This window comes from Engystomops pustulosus, chromosome 1 (genome assembly GCF_040894005.1).
Source record: "Engystomops pustulosus chromosome 1, aEngPut4.maternal, whole genome shotgun sequence".
NCBI lineage: Eukaryota > Metazoa > Chordata > Amphibia > Anura > Leptodactylidae > Engystomops > Engystomops pustulosus.
The window spans coordinates 251,094,119-251,112,582 of NC_092411.1; the positions used below are offsets into that span (position 1 = coordinate 251,094,119).

At 38.7% G+C, this 18,464-nt stretch overlaps 1 protein-coding gene across 5 annotated transcripts in view; it reads left to right on the forward strand.

Moving 5' to 3' along the window:
* LNX1 (ligand of numb-protein X 1) overlaps positions 1-18,464 on the forward strand; it is a 152,934-nt gene that overhangs the window by 70,857 nt on the left and 63,613 nt on the right. For all 5 annotated transcript variants that reach the window (XM_072124320.1, XM_072124313.1, XM_072124326.1 and 2 more), the window contains 2 exons: positions 14,996-15,243; positions 16,901-17,062. In XM_072124320.1, coding sequence (XP_071980421.1) covers positions 14,996-15,243; positions 16,901-17,062 — 410 coding nt within the window. The remainder of the gene's footprint in view (positions 1-14,995; positions 15,244-16,900; positions 17,063-18,464) is intronic.

Consider the following 18,464-nt stretch of genomic DNA (forward strand, 5'->3'; position numbering starts at 1 on the left):
ATCATCTTCTACCATTTACACTGAATGTGACTTATATTGGGAGTTATGTTTAAAATATAACACACAAGAGATGAAGAAGCCAATCTGGGAATGTTTTATTTTTTAACTTGCTGACAAAAAGAACAGCAATCTTATTAGTTACTATTGTTTTTCAAGTTTTTTATGTTAAAGATATACAATATTGGAGGAATTTAGTGTGATTCTAATTTTATGTTTCATATTTAAAAAATCCTAAATCCAAAATTTATTTCAATGGTCACTAAACCTAATAATTACACTTACATAAAGTACCAAAAGTAGAGAAAATAAAAACAGATTAAAAAACAATATGCAATTCCTTGTTGAGCTTCGGGTAGACTTCGTAGCAGCCACCATTAAAGTTTGAATTGCTTTTTATGGCGCAAATATTGCATCTGTCAAAATGATGGAAACGTCAACGAGGCCCAGTCTGACCTTTCTCTAATGAGGTCATTTAGCCACCATAATCACCCATTGCATAATGTATCCAGCACAGCACCAAATTATAAAGAGAAGCCATGATTTTGGTTTTAAATCCCTGCAGGTCTATTCGTCGAACCCCCATGATTTACATACTGATGACCTATCCTGAGGAACAGTAATCAGCAATAGTGGTAGCCTGGGGCCCAAGCCCTGGAGGGGACCCATGGACACCAGAACCACTCACAATACTAGTCATACTAGCCCTGATATAAATGCACCCCCCCCCCCCCCCCCATGTGCTCATGTTTGGAGAGAATTCACAAATGTTTTTGAATGTAGCAAAATCAGATTTCACAATTTTGGAGATGAGTCGTTTTGATTTGCAATAATACATCCCCCAACAGCAAATAGCCAATATAACAATTCTATCTCTTACCGAAGTAAAACTATTTAACAAAGGTAAGTAAAGTAGAAAATGGAATCATCAGTCTGCTCGCCTTTAATTCTTCATAGTTTGTAGTCTGAGACTTGTCACCTTGTAAAGGCTGCAATAAACTGCGTTCACTTTCATATGACCAGCTGCGCTCACAATTCTGATCTCATCCTAGTACATCACTTTTACTTTACTTTTAACCATCATATAAATAACCTATTAAAAGACATATGGTAGGTTGCGTGACCAAAAACGTATAAACCCTGATAATATATAGCTCTCTGCAGGAGAGGGACACTAGAATGTGGAGAACGGCTCAGTTCAGCTACCGGAGGTAGAAGATGAACTAATACTGCTCCACAACTTACTCCATTCCAGGTGAGGCAGAGGATCTCTACAAAGTCTTCCCTTTTCACTTTGACAACTACATTCATTTTATGTTTTACAAAGAAAAGAAATGTGGTTATATAATCAGAATTATTAATGTCTTTCACCTGCATAATATTCCTGTCTCCAAACTCTCCTCTGATATGTGTGCAAGTCCATTTGAGATATAATATATTTTAGGATTGAAGAGACTGGTGGTAACTCCATGAAATATTCGTACATGCTCATATTATTTCTGTACTTACATAACCATATAATAGTCATAACACTAAAATGCATTGGGCATTGTACTAAACTATATTTATCTAAATATTTGCAAACAGTATTTTTCTTTTTCAAGTTACAATCTTGGTTACGGTTTGTTTTTCCCTATAATATCCGATTTGCCTCCTCTTCGTTATTTACATAATTGATTATAATTCACGTTAGAGCTGTCTCTAGAGTTTATACGTGCAGAACTTTTTTTTTTTCCTAGTTAGTAATGTGCCAGATGTTGATACCCATTAAGGAAAGATCGTCCGAAAGCGACATGGAAAATTTACAATGCAGATCCAGCATTTACGAAATTCTCAGCTACGCAGTAAAGGCCAATCAAGAAAATTATTGTGACAACCTTAAGCAGCCAAGAGCTCTATCCCCTAAGAATCTATAATTCGCTAAAAGAAGCTGTCCATTGCCCGGGCCACTTGATGCATGGTTGGCTTCTACTAGCTTGGAGGCGTCTACAGTTCATTAGTAGATTATGTACAGGAGAAAACCATTTTCACAGTGGAAACGCGTGACAAGATATGACATAAGTCACTGTAAGAAACTTTCACAAAAAGGCAAAAACAACAAAGCAAAAAATGCACCAAACCGCAAGATTACAAACAATCGGTATAAATAATGACTGTTAGATAATACATTTTTGAGTTTTAAGATTTAATCTAAATTTATCATCTTTAAGGCTTCTAAGTACATGTCCTTATGTAGCATTCTCTTCCTATGGGCAAGAGACACCTTATGGACCACCTAAGGCTCCTGAGCCTTGGTGTGAAACCCAGGCTTTCCGCTTAGTAGAAAGACGATATGTTGAAACAAGTGGAATGAGATGACCAACTTTAAGCAATGTTTTGCATCATTCACTTCAGTTCGTCCATGCTTTTTTTCCAAAGCTAGGTTTTGTTTATCCAAAAGAAAACGTAAAGAAGGACACATCTTGTATGCTATAGAGTTAGAGTTCATGCACATATCTAATATATGTTGTAACTTTTGGAGCATGATCTGAGCCTAAGGCAGGGGTGTAACTTGAGGGGGTGCAGAGGTTGCGATCGCACCTGGGCCCAAGAGGTTTAGGGGACCCATAAGGTGTCACTTCCCCATATGAGAAGACTATTACTATAAACCATACATTATAGTCAGGGGCCTGGCACAGACTTTGCACTGGGGCCCATCAGCTTCTAGTTACGCCACTGGCCTAAGATTTTAGCTTCACACAACCTCTGATTTTTATTCAGCTGCAGTTTTACCCATTGGTTCTTGAGGGGCTCTATATCATCTCAAATGCATCTAATTTCATGTATTCCCCATCCCTTGCTTGTTTCTCAGTCGCATTGTCCATTTCAGAGACACCCTATGGCAACACACAGGACTCCATAATGAATTTACTGATATATAGTACAACATAAGTTTTACTTTTAGGATTTCTAACCAGAGTTTCACCCTTCTCCGTTATTTATACTGTACAAGACCATGGATACTATATTTGACCACCGCATATGCACTTCTCAGCAAAATGTACAGATGACTGTTTCCCATTGAGGTGACGAACCCACAAAAGCAATTCACTGGCCGCCTACATGTAGATAAACAGTACTTTATCGAATAAGAAATACTGTAACGCAAACAGGGATGTGCCCTATTCCAGTGCTATAGAGGGACGTGTCCTGATGAATTATATCTGAAGTTCAAGTTCCCAGATCTGTACACTGGGGAACGAAACTGCCGAAATTTTCTTACAACACAGGAAGATAAATGCATTTCCTGACCCAGTTAACTTACCTTCAGTGTGTGACCTCTGCTGCACTAAAATAGAGGCTTTCACAGCCAAAGCAGAAATAGAATATAGCAAAAGAAGGGTTTTATCAAGTTTTTATTGCTATTATATTAGACAATACATTAAGTGTTTGCATAATTTGTATTACAAAGAGTGAACACTGGCATAGTGTAAGGCTATTGTCTACAATGGCAGGAGATGTCCTTTGGGAAGTCTATCGGGATGCTGCCATGTTGTTACACAATGTAGAAACAAATGCAATTAAAAAAAATATCACAAAGCTTACAATTATTACTGTCAGAAACCACATAGTTATGGAATATGAATCTAAAATATTAAAGGTAAATAGAGAAGTAGCTCATAACTTTCAGAAAGTGTACTGGGGAAGAAGTGGAAACTGTTAATGCCTTAAACCACTCCGCTTATCTGCCCCTAACCTCACCCCATAATGTGCCCGCACAGTATAATATCCCCTTAATAGCCTCCACACTTCCTTTGGCAACAAACACTGTATAATGTGTCCTTCCATGGTGGACTGCTCACTTACAATGTCCTCCATATATCCCTTTTCGTGTAGCCCCCACTTGTAATACCCTCAATTTCTTTGGGCCCAGATATATAATTCACACACCTATAGCAGGACTCCAAAATCCAGCATCGCCCTGCTGAATTGGGGGTTGGGAAGTATAATTGAATATTTTCATTGTAAACCACAATATTCACGGTTACTGGTATTTATAAAGATTGTTAATCCTGGGTTCTGGATCTCCTGTAGGGGAAGAATTTTTATTTATTTTAATAGCACTTTATGGTAAAGTGGGTGTCTTAAGGGATTGTCCTGACTTAAGGACACGCAATTTACAGACGACCCCTAGTTACAGGTGGACCTCTCTACCCACTGTGACCTCTGGTGAAGCTCTCTGGATGTTACTATAGTCCCAGACTGCAATGATCAGCTGTAAGGTGTCTGTAATGAAACTTTATTGATAATACTTTTTCCCATGACATCAAGAAATTCTGATAATCCAATTGTCCCAGGGGGACAAAAATGTTTTGTCTGGAGCTTCATTTATAAAATATACCAGTTCTGACTTGCATACAAATTCAACTTAACTACAAACCTAAAGTACCTATCCTGTATGAAACCCAGGGAATGCTTGTACTAAGTCTTTTTTAACCCATAAGCTATCCATAAATGATGTACACGACGTAACTTAGACTTTTATGGAACAGAATAACTGGTGCTTCCATATCACCTATTAATTCTAAGGTCCATTGTGAATACACAGCCAATGGTTTGGGCACTAGTCAGCTATTGAGTTAACGCTCACACAAGTTTATAAATTATAGAGGTAAAAATCTATTTGGTTCCCCCAGGGAGGTATCCAAGGTTCCTCTGTTGAATAAGAAGAAACAATTATAAGACCAGACATTGTTTCAACAGCTAAAACACAAATTTATGTATTTCAATGGCCTCATACACAGCCACTCACCTGGACCACGAATTATAGAGAAGGTCCTATTCCTGCCTGAGTTTGCTACACTAATACACACAGGCCACAGGTCTGTTGCAGGTAACCTTAAAATATAGCTCCATGCAGGTAGAGAACCCTGTTACAGATCTTGGAATGGGCCCAGAAGCTCACAAAGATGTTACTACTGTATATTCTTAAAGATGACCATGTATCTGTTCAGTGTTGTTTTAGAGCTCCAATATGACATTTGATCATCTACACTTGTGTATTAAGTCTTTTTTATTAAATTTTGTTTGAACATTTGCACTCTTAGTTGTTGGAACGTGGGTCGCGGGGCCACCTGTGACAGTGAGCAATGTCAAACACCCAAGACCCCTATGTAATAGGTTCCAAATTGTAGTTTTATCCTCTATTTGCATATGTTTCATATTATTGTTGTGTTACTGTATATTCCCCCAATGGACTTCACCAGTTTTCTAAAATCATTCTGGTATTCTGTGTCACATTCCTGCCTGTGGTAGACATATACAATACAATACAATACATGTACAGCCGGTCCCCTACTTAAGAACACCTGACTTACAGACGACCCCTAGTTGGAGAAATGGACCTCTGGATGTTGGTAATTTACTGTATTTTAGTCCTATGGTACAATGAGCAGCTGTAACAGTTATCAAAGGTGTCTGCAATTAAGCTTTTTCATTAATACTGTTTCTTATGACAATCCAAAAATTTTAAAATCCAATTGTCACAGAGACCAAAAACATTTTGGCTGGGGTTACACTTATTAAATATACAGTTCCGACATACAAATTCAACTTCAGCACAAACCTGCAGAACCTCGTACGTAACCCGGGGATTGCCTGTACATACATTTACGAAAGGGACAAGGTGTTCTTTTATATCTGAGCACTTGTGTTCCAGGTGTATTCATAGATTTTATTGTAGATCAATTTGCATAAGAATATTGCAGAGAGGCCGCTCCTGCAGGGACACTTTAAGATATAATAAGATAAATGAATATTGCTCAACCAGGTAGAGCCAGAATATCAATGAGTAGAACTGTGTCTGCCGGCTAATCTGTCATGTGTAGTTTAAGTTGTACTTTCTCCCAACAGATAAAAATACCTTGTGCATATTGCTAAAAACTTGCCGAAAATGTTAGCGTTTTATCATGGATTTCTTTTACTTTATTCACTTGTTAGTCACATCATGCATGATTTACATAACTATAAGCTATATTCTTTTTTGGCTCACCATCTCTTCCACAATGGAAGGTTCAAAACTAAATAAAAATCTACCCTCCCCCGAGAAAAAGACACATACCTCCGCTTGCTGTCGTTAACATTTCCTTTGTTGCACATACAAGTATTAAACTGGTTTACTTTCCTCCTCTGTCCCCCTCCTTTTGTTGATTTTTGGAACCTTCTACCATGAGACCAAGAAGCCTTGTTTAATCTTCTATTTTATTATTGTAGCTTACCCAGATTGCATGACACGGACAGCTTGTGGCTCCCAGATTGTCTGATTGAATTTATAAGACTTTGTGTGCACAGTGTACATCTTGTTATTGTCAGCTGGCTAAATAAATGATAGAAGTTTTTTTTAAAGAAATCAAGTGTACATTAAATTAAGCTAACAAAAATACAGTCCTAGCGGATACTGGATGTGGGATATTTGAAGGAAAGCTACCACCTGGATAAAGTATTGTAAACCAAGCACACTTGCATGCGGCTGTATGCCCCCTCTGTATGCCCCTCAGTATAATTTGCATGAATTTTTTGGTAAAACAATGTTATAAGAAGCTAAAAGGAGAGCAGATCCTGCCAGAGCAGCACACACCAGTATGTCAGTGTGCTTGGTTTACAGTCCTTCATCCCGGCGGTAAGTTTACTTTAGCTGTTGGACCCTCTTTCCTAATGTGTGGCCTGGTAATCCTTGTTTAGGAAGGATATTGATCTCCTGTCTTCAGAAGTCCATTCAAACTTCTATAACTACATAGTACCAATGGGCTGTTCACCAGCATATTATATTTTAGAATCTGTCCTGTAGTATTACCAGTAATGCATGGTGTTAGTATTGCACATCTACTGAAAAGACACGTTCTTTTGATGTCTGTAAAAGCCTTTTGAAATAAAGTGTCATTATCGACTAGTCACACAACCCGTGTGGTTCCTGCTGGCACCTAGCTAATATCTACAATAGTCATTAGATCTTCTAGTCAACAAGTCCCAAAGCAGTTAACCAAGCATACTTGGATCAGTGATTTGCTATCACTATAGCAACAACATCATCATACTCCTCTGCTACCTCTACTGTACATCTATAGCATTCCAACAATGCCACTATCAGGATATCACTGAGCCAACACTACAAATAGATCATTATCACTGAGCTGACATGACATCACTGAACCACCTAGCGGATTCTAAAATGTACTTTAAAATCTGCAGGTCACACTTCAGCTCATTTCATCCAGAACTTTTTTGATGGCGAATCACTGCCGAAATCCACGCACCATAGACTATGTACATAAAGATGGCGGCTTGTGACTGCTTGTGCAGCATTTTATTCCTTCATTTCTCCTGATACCTGATAAAGAGTGAGTTGACCATTGTAAAGTACAAGCACTATCACCTCCTGTGTCACCTCTTATGTCACCCCTTCCTCTTTATAAACTGTAAGCCCTTATGAGCAGGGCCCTCATTCCTATTGTTTCAAGTGACCATGTTATTACTCTGAAATGTCTTATTTTGTCTGTATATGTCCCCCATGATCTGTAAATGAGCTGTGGAATATTATGGTGGCGTAGAAATCATTATCTATTATTATTATTATGGTAGTAGGGTATTTGAATAGGGTTCATGTAAACCACATGCATTTTCCACATGAAAAAGATAATCTTATAGCAGGTCAGGACCAGATAACCTTTATAGAGCAGACCCTTATATAAGACTCATGACTAGAGATCATCCAAGATTCGATTAGTGGAAGCTACACCAGAGATTCAATTCAGGTCTATATTGGTCCGAACCAATGTTGCTCCGATTCTCCTGGAAATTGGTAAATATCTACCTCTAGTCCACTAAAAAACAGTTATTTTTTTCAGAAATGGCTGCCAACTAATTTTGTTAAATTTTTACAAATGTTATAATTTTCCCTTGTCCTTCCCCCTCTCTAAGGCCGAATTCACACAGCCATGCACGGGACGTATGTACAACCGCGCCGTAATACATCCCCATAGACGGCAATAGCCGCATGGGATAGACCAGTGAGCAAATCACATGCTCATCGTACCGTTCCATAGCCGCAAAAAGATAGTGCATCTTCTATCTTCGGCCGTATTTATGGCTGTGCGGCAATTTTGTTAATAGAGAGGGGAGGCGTCACCCCTCCTTTTTCCCAGCACGGCTCACGTATACCTGTCTGGCAGGCATAGGTTTGTGTAAATGTAACCTTAGTCTGCCATGAATGACTGTATTACCTAAACGCCATTTCAAAAGATTCCTATTTCAGAAAGGATTGGATTTGCTTCCATTCTTTAAAAATGGAGATTGGTACCGAGTCTACGAACAAGCAACCAGATTCACTCCTGTCTACTCGGACCAAATAAAACATGGACGAAAAACCTTTATATAAAGACACGCAGGACCGGATAAAACATGTAGAGCAGAGCTTTCTATAAAGACACCCTGAAATAGATGAAGACAGAAGGAGACTTTTAATACGTGAAACATTTCTATAAATGTCACTAAGAAGCCGAGCTATGATCCTAATACAAATCTGTCTGTCCTAGTTCTTCTCTGCCATGTGCTAACAGTGGGTAGCTCGAATCTGTATTTAAAGACAGCTGCTTGTGGCTGAAACGTCCTATTATAATAATACACTTCAGCTCCGTTTAATACATGGTTACAACGATGTGACAAAGACTGGAGATTTGTAAAACAAAATCAATGATCAAAGTCGTGTTGCCATAATTACAAAATATTGCGCTGCCTCCTCTCCTATTTATGTGGCGGAGCGCCTGCATGGTAGTACGTTACTCTTGTGACACGTCTTTTATGTTGTAAAGACAGTGCTACCTTATATAGAAATGAATATTGTCATAATAGGCAAAATGAGACTGTACAGACTGAAAGAATTAGCTGTGAATGTAACTGGGGAGCTGAAAATTTCTAGTCTCTGCTTATTGAGGCTTTGACGTACAACTCAAAATGTGATATAAATGAGCGCAGAATTCAGGGCTAATAGCTGTTGCTTTGATAGTTCACAACTGGTGAACACGTGTTAACTGTAAAAGGATCCCTCGGACTATGTATAATCAATCATCTGACAGTAACCAGCTCTGTTTGTTATTAGTAGGTTACAATCCTATAGGACGCCTCCTTTCTGTGCACAATGTTCCTTTATAGAATTTACCTGAACAAAGAAGAAACAGACCACAATTGTATTTTCTTATATCCATCAGTTGATAGTTGATGATCCTCCATAACACTGTTTTAGAGACACATTGTTAGGGTATAATGTGATTTTAATGCACTGATTTAAGGTAAAGCCGGAAGGAGCTCATATGAGCTGCATTTTCATCAGTCTGTATATAAATAAACATATAGAAAACATTTGTGTATGTATATAACAGCTGAATCAAATATAATGTATGTGGGGAAATGTTAAGACCAAAGTGGTTGTCCATTCAGGAGCTAAAAACTATGTAAAGCTCAATTATCTGCTGTGTATTTTCCCATTGCTTATAGATTTATATTTGTATCATCTCCATTAGGGTAGAGTTGCGATATGTGACTACAATGGGGCAGATTTATCAAGTGTCTGAAAATCAGAATATTTCTAGTTGCCCATGGCAACCAATCACAGCTCAGCTTTCATTTTACCAGTGCTCATTAATATTTTAAAGGAGAGTTGTGATTGGTTGCCATGGGCAACTGGAAATATTCTGACTTTCAGACACTTGATAAATCTGCCCCAATGTGTCTACAGGGTTCATACTGGCTGTTCTGTGTAACACAAATCCAGGGGCTTAACTAAACGAGGCTGGGCCCTATAGCAGTCATCTGCATGGGGCCCTCAATTCCCCTTAAAAAAAATATAAGCATATTTGTACACATATGTTTATACAATCACTCACAATTATACATTCATACATATACACATTTATATACTTATATACACACACTCATTCATACTCCTACACAGTTAAGCAGCCTGCTTAGCTGTTTACTGGGGATTATATGTACTTTTACTCTATATACATATTATGCTTAACAGTGTGTAATGGTGCACATTCTCCATAGTGTGGCAAATCGAGAGACCGGGCCCCCTGACACTGCGGGCCCCAAAACAGCTGCTATGACTGCTATTCCTGCACAAGTCTATGACATGTTCACAAAGATGAGCATATATGCACAGTACACAATATACACTATTCATAAGGGTTTATTATTAGGTTGTTGCTACAGATATAGTATATGGAGGGAAATAAAATTTAGAAAATGAACCAGAATTTTGTCACTGATTTCTATCGTAAACCAAGCCCTCAAAGTTACACTAGACACCAGATTTATCATCTAGCATCAGACACTGTGTGATAAATATGCTGCAGTATAAGTTGGTCTAGTCTGACTTTGTTGAAGCTAGGAGTCCCCAGTAGAGAAGATGAGGAGACAAAGAAAGTGCACTTGCTTCAAGGGTAGCGTACTCTAAAGGTCATGTGACCAATAGTAAGATAGACTGATGAATGAAATAGGTATTTTCACACGATCTTTATGTCCATAGGACTAGTATGCCGTCTAGAGCTATCACAATGTTCAAAGAACAAAGAACATTCCACTGCATACATGTGGAAGTTGTATAAACTGGTTTGTTTTATTGCACAATACGTTTCAACTCAGTACCTGGGTCTTCCTCAGGTGCATACATCCATGGGTTTCCATAGGTTTCGACCCATACCTGGTTTTTCCTCAGGTGCATACATCCATGGGTTTCGCCCCATACCTGGGTTTTCCTCAGGTGCATACATCTTTGCACCCACAGTGCAAAGGTTGAAACACGGTACACAGGTACTGGGTTGAAACACGTCATGCAATAAAACAAACCAGTTTATACAACTTCCACATTTATGCAGCGCCTATTTCTTCACATTCACTAGGATTGAGCCTTCTTTGAACTGTCTTACTCTGAGACACTTTTGATAAATCTGCCCCACTGTATAGTTTAATTGAGGTCCATTCACACAGGAGACATATTTGTAAATATCACACGTAAACACATTGCAAGAAATATTTGTTTATACCCTAAATTTTAGCATATGAATTTTACCTAGTACACATATGCCTTAGACAAGTCATCATTATGTATTTGAGATGCAGTCAGAACGTACAATTCTAATAAGTTCATTATTTCCTTACTCTGTGTTGCTGCGATATATGTTAGAACTGCATTAACATAGTATCAAATAATAATTATAGGCTCTTTCCAACAAAACACCACATTTGCAAGTCTCTCCATTATGCACTTCAGATAAAACATTGCTCTTCACTGCAGTTCTGATCTGATCTGGTTACATTAATTACACTGGTTGTGTGATAAAACAAACACAATGAATCATAACTTGGCGTGATGCGCCATGAGAAAACATGTTTGATGTGCTTTGTATTTTGTGCAGACTTCTACGCTGTCTGATATCCCAGCTTTATCTGACCAGGAGCCACAGTGATGAAGTTTCTCATAATAAGTATTATTCAGCGTATACTGAGGATATAGAACAGACCCTAACAATGCTCATTTGGAAAAGTAATATATACAACAAGCCATAAACATCTTATATTCACTGTACTTATATAATTACAATGACTCCCCAGTACTACAAGATAGATGCAATATATGACCATATTTACACAAAGTTATTACACAAAGTTTACACAAAGTTATACAAAGTTGTTGTAGGCAGGATTAATATATGTAAGGAATGGGCTAAGGGAGGGTAAACATAGCTTGTTAATGTTTTCCAATGTTTCATTTTGTAAGCACAGACCTAAACAGATTGTCATGCAAAAATATAGACGCTGAGATGCTGAGAGTAAGACCCCAAGGGGCCCACAGAGGCTGTCGCCAAGGGACCTACTGAAACCTAGAGCCGACCCTGGGTAGGGTCACAGAATTTGCGGCACAATGTGCTCACCCCGCCTTCGGGCCATGTGTACGAAGCCTAAAACAGGTTTTCTGGGCTGGTATTTTATAACCTATCCATAGGATGGGCTATTACATTGAGGCTTTAGTGGACCATTGAAAAAATTATAAGTGACATCCACTAATCACATCTATAAACCAGAGAGCGCCTCTACAAACATATATAACTGGCCTAAATTTTCCATGTATTTTTGTAATGACTAAAGGAATTCTTTTTAAACTGGTAGTGGATGAAGAATTATCCACTCTTCTCTCACTCTACACCAAACAAAAATGGCCAAATCACTTGCTTGCTCTATATAGCAAAAATTCTTTATTTACCTCTAAGACCTGTTTCAAATCCGTTATAATAATTAAGGATATCCTTAATAATAGTCCAGGTTTCCAAGTGGAACGTGATGACTTCTGAAAGTGACTGTCCTATACCCAATAAATATGCATTGTAAATTCAAAAAAATATCTTCCGGCACCATAAATCCTGGAGAAATGTATCTTTATTTGGAGCTTTAAAATCCACATGTGCGTTCGTATACCACAAATAAAAACGACTATAAATATGCATTCAGTGTTGGGCTATAATGCAAATTTTTAACTAAATTAATCAAACTTTGAACATGCAGCAAATAGGGCAGTGATGGGAAACCTATAGCATGGGTGCCATAGGTGGCTCTCGTAGCACTCTCTGTGGGCACCCAAGCTGTCACCCCATCAGAGTTTGGGCTACATGAAACTGCATGGGAAGCAAGGAAGTATGGGCAGGGCTGGACACAAATAGCATTGCAGCTATTGCCCCACATTTTACTTTTCAAGGGGACCCTGGAGGGAAGCTACAATGATAAACCTATTTCCCCTCCTTCTTTAAACTGTATTGGTGTCCTCAAGATGCCAATATGATTGATAGCTGTGATAGAGCAGGGAGCAATAAGTTGCTGATTAAATTTCATGTTGTGATAAATAAGTTTTTTTTTTACTGTAGTTTGGACACTCAATCTGTTAAAAGTTCACTGTTATGGGGAATTTAAAGGAAACCTACCATAAGGAATCTACCATCAGAAGTAGATGTGATGGTAGATTCCTCCTGCCTCTTCCCTAATCTGTAATTTAATAATCCTGAAACCTAACTTGTTAAAAACTATATTTTAGTAATATGTAAATTACCTGCAGAGGCTTCTGGGGTGTGTACTAGCCTGGCAGGGCACTGGGAGCTAAGCCTACTTCACACCCCAGTAGCCTCTGCAGTTACTTTACATATTACTAAAATAAAGTTTTTTTAACAAGTTAGGTTCATTTCCAGGATTATTAAATTACAGATTAGGACAGAGGCAGGTATAAGGAATCTACCATTAGATCTACTTATGATGATAAATTTCTCATGGTAGGTTTTCTTTAAGTCTCTGAATATTGTGCTTTTGCCTCTGTTTCACCTCTGCTAGAAATTGAATTCTTTCCTTGTATGTCATGGAATCTTGTACAGAAAATCTGGAAATGTTGACATCCCTTCCTTACATAACCCATATACAGGCAGTCCCCGCTTACGATCAGGATAGGTTCTGTAGGTTTGTTCTTAAGTTGAAATTGTATGTGAATCGTAACTGTATGTTTCATTATTGTAACTCCAAACTATTTTTTTTGTCTCTGTGACAATTGGACTTTAAAAATGTTGGATTAACAATAAAGCTTCATTACAGACACCTCTGATAACTGTTATAGCTGTTTATTGTAGCCTAGGGCTAAAGTACAGTACATTACCAACATCCAGAGGTTCGTTTGTAACTAGGGGTCGTCTGTAAGTCGGGTATTATTAAAGGACACCTGTCATCAGGTCTGTGTCACTTGTCTTGTCACTACTACCTGTTGGAGCAGCTCACAAGGATCCCATCCCAGCCTTTATCTAGTTATTTCATACATTATTCATTGTAAAAGCATCTGTGTCTGTGTGTAATGTATAGTAAAGCATGGCTAGTGTGTGTGCTGCATCTGCTGACATGCTGCATCCTCCTAATATACAGGTGAGAGACACAGACATCAGCTACACATGAATCTGACATGTTCTGCTGTAACATGGCTGCCTGGAGCTGCTGTATCTCTCCTATACACACACACATGCACACACAGGCTGCAGGGGGCGTGGCCACCAGCACCAGGAAGCACATCATTATACAGCCTCACATCATTATACAGCCTCACACCATTATACAGGCTGTCAGTCAAGCACTGGGGGTGTGTCTGTGCCTCCCACTCATGAATAGAGTGGACAGCTTGAATATGCTAATGCTTCATTGGACATTTCACAGGTCATTTGCATACAGCTTTAGGACCTCATTGCTTAGGTTTACAGGCTTTTAGAGGGACAACGAAGGGATAGAGGCAATGCTCTCTAATGCCAGTTTATGAAAATATATTTAGTTTAGGGGGTTATTTTGCATGACAGGTTCTCTTTTGATAGCCAAAGAAATATCTGCTTACTATAAGTTATAATCTCAAGGCGTTAATTTTGACCAGAGGTTAAGGTGCAAGGTAAAAGCTATAAAATGTCGCAAAAAGTAGTAGATATGCAGACTGTCCACTACACATTGATGCCATCTTTCAGCTATTCTAATTATTGTTCTCATATATACCTAATATTGTCTATTAGTGGCTATACAAATATATCATCCAAATCATCAACTGTATAAACTCTGGGTACCAGGCATTGTATCCCTTTAATACGCCACACATCTCTTTTCTAGCATTGCTTACCTGTCCTCTAATAGGTACTTACTCTGTGGATACTCTAATGGGTACTAATAAATAGTTACTCCTCTGGGTATTTATGTACCTTTATGTATTTATGTAGCTTCCCAAAAACTACTAAAGCAAAACTCCAGGAAAATATTTACACTTTATTACATAAAGTCAGGTTACTTGTTACAAAATTACTCTGAAAATGAAAATGTTCTCGTTATTTTGCTTCTCTTACATATGTATCTCCACTTTTCATAGAAATTGAGTTTAATCCCAATTTGTGTTTCCACTTCACAGGTGTAAAGGTGCATCACACTATGGCCTTACTAAAGAGCGCAAAAGACGTTCACAAGACGGCTCCCCGGACTGCAGCTCGTCTCTAGACTTAACCGTAGCAGCGGTGTCTTCTGACTTATCTGCTGCCTCTGGTGCAGCCCTACTGCCTGATGAAACGGGTCAGGATAACCCTGTATACAGCTCACCCACAGGAGACAGCCATTTGGGAAGCGGATCTGATGAACATTGCAGAATTAACCGGAATAGGAGTAAGTCAACCTACACTTTATAGCAATAATTTATTATTCATTCCACCTCTGTAGTCATTTTGCATTAACAGCTATTTACTAGACTGTGAATAATGTTATCTCAGCTGAGACTTTCTTAGTGAAAAAAAATAATTTCCTTTCCAAATAGTGAGACATACAAGATCAACCCTTATAAAAAGAAAAAACTGTTGCTACATCAGGTGATATTATTGCTTTTAACATCCAGACATCCAGGCCCTTATTTATGAACAAAGTATCAACCATCACAATACCCTGTAGGGGAGAGTTCCATATTCTTACTGCTTTATGGCTAGGGTCCTGCTCCAGTTTTCTATATCCATATATTCCATATATCAAACTTATAAGAGCCAATATAGAAAAAATATAGATACATCCATGTATGTGTGCATCAAATATTAAGTAAATGGAAATTCAGTGGGGAACCCTATTATTAAAAATAAATGTATGCAGAATTTTCACTTATTGCCACAGAACAGTCACTAAAATTTTGAAAGGTGGGTAGAATAGTGTTGCTGCTATGCTAAACATTAAAAAAAATCATAAAAATTCCTGTAACAAGCAGCATTTGTGAGTTGGGTAACCTTTCCAGTGTTAGAATTTTAAAAGGTCACTAACTTTTAACAACCTTTGAATGAATCAGAAGTCCATACACAAAAGTATAATGTTATTATAAATTATTCTTATAAAATTGCTTCCTTCACTTACTTCGGTGCTTATCATCTTGTGCTCTGAACAGTTTTTCAGTTGTAAATTTCTGATGCATTCTGTCTAGTTAGCAACGAGACAGCAGTACATTTAGGAATACATCTTAACTCAGAGGAAAGGGAATTAAAAGCAGTGAGTTTAAGATGGCTTTCCAACCAGCAGTTCAGAACTTACCTCAAACTAAACCCCCAACTGATGAGATGAGAGCAGACACATAGGGGATCATGCGGTGGCATATGATAAAATCCACGCCACCCCTGTGTCTCGCCGGATACATCGAGAGGCGTAGGCAGTGCAACCAGGGCAAAACTATGCCCTATCCAACCTGTTGTAGTTTTGCCTAAAAACATGCAAAGAAAAGTTAGCAGGTTTTTAAAAAGTACCCAGGTCCGGGGCAGGAACACCCTGTATCCGCCCACTTCGTTGGCCAAGCCCCTTTATGCCCCCTCCACACCCACATGGTGTAGTTGCTATTATAATCGCTAATTCTTTCAGTACGTGTAGCATGGTGTAAATGGTATAAATGGTGTAGAAGCAACAATAAATCTCCCCCACAGTGCCCAAAAACAGTGTTATTTCTCATTTACACATGCTCGACTTCTGATTTCTGCAAATCTTGTGAAAAATTTATAGCTGTACCAAATCCGTGAAACATAATGTGACTGTTGACAAAATTAGGAGCAAATGACAGCATTGGAGGTTCCAAAAAAACAGACTTTAGAAATTGCCAGTGAAATATGTCACACCATTTTGAAAAATAAGTGACCTTTGGTGTCGTGGTCCTCAATTATGATTAAATCTGTAATATTTTAGGAGACTTTGCAGATAAGCCAGAAGCCTCATACACTACAACCTATTAAAGGCAGAAAAGGGTATTGTAGAATGTTCACAATTAGTCATCATGAAAGTGAAGCATATTTTCCTCTTGCAGGTCGTAACTTTGAGCGTTCCACTGTCAGGAGTCTGTCATTTAAGAAACTCAACCGAGCACTCAGCGTACTGCGGAGAACAAAGAGCGGAAGCGCTGTTATGCATTCCGCGGAGAGGGAGCGAGGAATCCTGCAAAATGCAAATGTCACTGAAGATTGTATAGGTTGGTTTATCTACGGTCTGTTATGTGCACAATAGGAACTCATTATGAGTAGACAGAAACAGGCCATCTAAAATACATTATGAGCTATTTACCTAATTATGTTTCTTCGCCAGGAACTGTGGTTGGAAATTACACTGACACAAAAGGTCTTATTTATCAGGTCTTTTGCGCCACAAAAGTGAAATAATTGCAAATGCTAGCGTATTGGTAGCACTTGAGATTATTTTCTCCTTTCAACGTGGAGGGTGTGTAGGGTACACGGCCATCAGGCTTGTGGGCCAGCGTGTGGCATTCTGTCCTCATGCCGGTGCACTCGCTGAAGCCAGCGATTTCTCAAACGTGACAAATCACCGGCTGCTAAGTAGGATCTGGCATAGAAATAAAATGCTGCATAGGCCCCTGCTGGATTCATCAAGAGGTCAAAGCCTCTTGATGTATCTGGCTGTGCCTGTGGGTCTTCAGGGCTATTAGAGGCCTGCACATACTGGCGCCTGATAAATACCCCCGAAAGTCCTTGTCATATCCAGGTAATGAGGACAATGGAGAGATTTATCAGAGGTGTCTGAGGTAAAACTGTTCTAGTTGCACATGGCCACCAATCTGACCTCAGCTTTTAATTTAAAAACAGCTATGAGAAAACGAAAGCTGACCTCTGATTGGTTGCCATGTACAACTAGAACAGCTCTCAGATACTTGGTAGAAATCTCCCCCAATGCATTTAGATAAACTGTATCTAAAGCCTCAAAGGGTTAAAGGGTTTTATGGAAATGTGGGGTAAGGGGAGAAAAAGAAAGTGTACTTGCCTTGCTTCGGTTCCAGTGTTGCTCCAGTATTTCCGCTCTATGGACAGAAGGTCTAGGGGCAAAGGTCACACTTCTGGCAATGAGTGGCTTTTTTCATTGTCAGTTGACCGTGACCTTCTGGCTGGTCAAAGAGCAGAAGTACCAAAGTAGTGAAGTAACCGGAAGCCAGAGCAGGGGTAAGTATACTTTCTTCTTTTTTCTATTTTATTACACCCCCAGCTTTATCAGCTTTAAACAGTCTTATGGTCCAAGAAGGTCCACTTTTGTTCCAACACAGCAGAGAGCTTCTGTGACATGGACAAGCCCTTTAATAATTGTTTCTGGCTGGATGTTTGAACCTTACTCCTAAGATCAACTCCACTAATGTATTAGACATGCTCAGGTGAAAACTTGTAGGAATAATAGCTGAAATTGTCCATCTGCTAAACATTTCAACATTACAGTTATAAACTTAGAACCTACGTTCTAGGCTGCTAAAAGTTCCTGGCATATTCTTTTGAAGAATAAAGCTTATATTTGTCATTACACAGATAAATATATAAGTAATGACATAACCACACGTGGTTCATATTTCAAATGAGAACTGGTAAGTCTTATGG